At 24.0% G+C, this 2,982-nt stretch overlaps 1 protein-coding gene across 1 annotated transcript in view; it reads left to right on the forward strand.

Moving 5' to 3' along the window:
* LOC117167945 overlaps positions 1–2,982 on the forward strand; it is a 39,022-nt gene that overhangs the window by 34,469 nt on the left and 1,571 nt on the right. The window contains exon 9 of the mRNA XM_033353202.1: positions 342–576. Within this exon, the coding sequence (XP_033209093.1) occupies positions 342–576 (235 nt within the window). The remainder of the gene's footprint in view (positions 1–341; positions 577–2,982) is intronic.

A 2,982-nucleotide genomic window follows, 5' to 3' on the forward strand; every position in this document is an offset into this window, starting at 1 on the left:
GACCAAGCTTTCAGATGGTGTAATTTGCAATTTCAATAAAAAATGTCTTACACCTGAAAAAAATGTGGGAACCTTACTTTTTACTTGCCCCTCGTACTATTTTTACTTGTCCGGGAAAATTGAAAAACTTGGCTGGGAGAAAGCGAGAAATGACTGGGAATTTGAAATCGTGCATCGAATAGCCACCCCGACTACGATTTAAACAAATAAAAAAGTGCCTCATTTTTTCCTCTTTTTTAAAATATTTTTATTGTCCAAAGTTAATCGTTTGATTATTATTTTTTTCTTTCAATTTCTAAGTATTGCGTAGTGAGAGTTTCAAATCGAAATTTATTTTCTAGCCAGAGATCACTGAGCAAATTATTGGACACGCATGTCTTTCACGACTCGGAGTATAAAATTGGAAATGCAATTTTGGAATTAGGACGCATAGATACTTACGTATTAATTCTGAGTAAAAATCAAGGCTCTGCAGATTTACAGCAAATTCCTGACAATAGAGGATCTACTTTATACAGATTGTTGACCGATCCTGATAATGTTAATTTAGAATACCTCTCTGCTGATTTATTTCTGGTAAGTTGAAATTCTGCAATATAAATTCTATTTTTGATTTGATTTAAATGTTTTTTCAAGAATTTAATGATCTTAAAGTATTTTTTAAATCCCCAAGGAATTTTAAAGAACTTAAAAAAAATTGAAGGTATTTTAAAAGATTTCAAAGGATTTGAAATATTTTAGGGTATTATCAAAAACTCGAAATTTTTTGCAAGAGATTTACAAAACTTCAAGGTATTTCAAAAGATTTGAAACATTTTCACTTGATTTCAGAAATTTAATGGTATTTCAAGAAATATCAAGTTTCACGGGATTTTATAATATTTCTATGAATTTAAAATAATTTATTTTCAAAGATTTTAAAGGACTTGAAATATTTTGGGGTATTTAAAAATATACCGAGGAATTTTTAAGAGCTTGAAAAAAATTTCATGAATTTGAAGGGATTGAAGATTTAAATAATCCAAGGCATTTCTAAGAGATTGAAAATTTGTCAATGAATTTCGAAGCATTTTTATGATTTTAAGAGATTTAAATAATTTTTCGTGACATTTTAAAGAGTTTAATAGAAATACAGTAGATATTCTACAGCATTTTAAAGATTTAAATGTATTTTTCAAAATTCCATAGAATTTTCAAGAGCTTTAAAAGATTTCAAAGGATTTTAAAAGATTAAAAGAAAACTTCAATAAATTCCAATCATTTGAAGGGATTTTAAAGGATATTAAAGATTTTATGGTATTTTCATATTTCCATTAAACTTTAAAGAACTTTAAAAAATTGTGAGGGGTTTCAAAATATTTTAAATATTTTAGGGTATTTTAAAAGATTCCAAGGAATTTTTAGTAGATTTCAGTAATTTGAGAGTATTCCAACAGATTTTAAATATTTGAGGATATTTTTCAAATATCTATGCAAATTTTTAGAGCTTTTAAAAGTTTTAAGGATTTATTTTTCAAAATTACATGGAATTTTTATGAGCTTTAAAAAGTGCCAAGGTATTTTAAAAGATTTTGAACATTTTAAAATATTTTAAAAGTTCCCAAGGAATTTTTATTAGATTTCAATAATTTGATAGTATTCCAAAGGACTTTAAATATTTGAGGATATTTTTTTAATATCTATGAAAATTTCAAGAGCTTTTAAAAGTTTGAAGGGGGTTCAAAGATTATAAATATTTTAGGACATTTTAAAAGATTCCAAGAAATTTTAAATAGATTTCAATAATTTGAAGAGATTTTAAGGGTTTAAAAAATTTCAGGGTATTTTTAAAAATTCAATTGAACTTTCAAGAACTTTAAAAATTTTTAAGGGATTTAAAAAGATTTTAGGGTATTTAAAAATATTCGAGGTATTTTTAATAGATTTAAATAATTTGAAATTACTCCCACATATTTTCAAAATTGAAGAGTATTTTTCAAAATTCCAGGGAATTTTTATGGGCTTTAAAAAGTTTAAAGGAGTTTCCAAAGATTTTAAATATTTTAGGAGATTTTAAAATATTCCAAGAAATTTTAAATAGATTCCAATAATTTGAAGTGATTTTAAGAGATTTAAAAAATTTAAGGATATTATTTGTAGAATTTTTTTTAGTTATTTGAAGAGATATTTAGAAGTTTTGAAAAGATTTAAAATTAATTGAATGCTTGAAATGATTTCAAGTAATTTAAAGTAAGTGTGCTCACGTTTTTTTAGAACTTCTAAATATGTTTTTAAATTATCCTAATTTTTCCAACAATTTTTGGAACATCCTGCAAAAAAAATCCTTAAAATCTTCCAGGTTCTTTTTTGGTCATTTTGGAAATCTCTTAAAATCTGGCACAATAATTTTTCAAACAAAAATAAATGTTCTAAATTTTTTGTATAAGATCTGAAAAAATGTACATTTTGTTTTAAATTCGGCTGTGGGTATTTGCACTAAAATTTCGGTACGAATAGCCGAATTGCTTTGGGACACAAATTATGTTTGACTTATTTGGAATCATTTCAAGTTTTAAATTCAATTTGAATATTTTTAAATCTTCTAAATATCTCTTACAAGTAATCTGATTTTTTCTATAAATAATAAGTGTTCCTATTGTCATTTAAAAATCAAAATTTTAAGGATTTAAAAAAATTTTTAAACCACTTCTAGATTTCTCAATATTTTGAATAAAAATTTTTAAGTTTTCCAAAGATGCTTAAACTATTTAAAATGAAAATCAATGAACTTTTAATCTAAAAACTGTTAAGTTAAAAAAAATTCTTTTTAAATTTTTAATGTGTCTAGCTTAAAATTATTTAAAATAATATAATTTTGTAAATCGTTAAAGCTCATCGCTCGATTCTTTAATTTAGATGATTGAAAATGTTAACGTGGATTTATGTTTTTGGAATTTAATCTGAATCTTTGAACTCTATAATTTATAAAAGTTCTGAATTTTC

Source organism: Belonocnema kinseyi, chromosome 2 (genome assembly GCF_010883055.1).
Source record: "Belonocnema kinseyi isolate 2016_QV_RU_SX_M_011 chromosome 2, B_treatae_v1, whole genome shotgun sequence".
In the NCBI taxonomy this organism is placed as follows: domain Eukaryota; kingdom Metazoa; phylum Arthropoda; class Insecta; order Hymenoptera; family Cynipidae; genus Belonocnema; species Belonocnema kinseyi.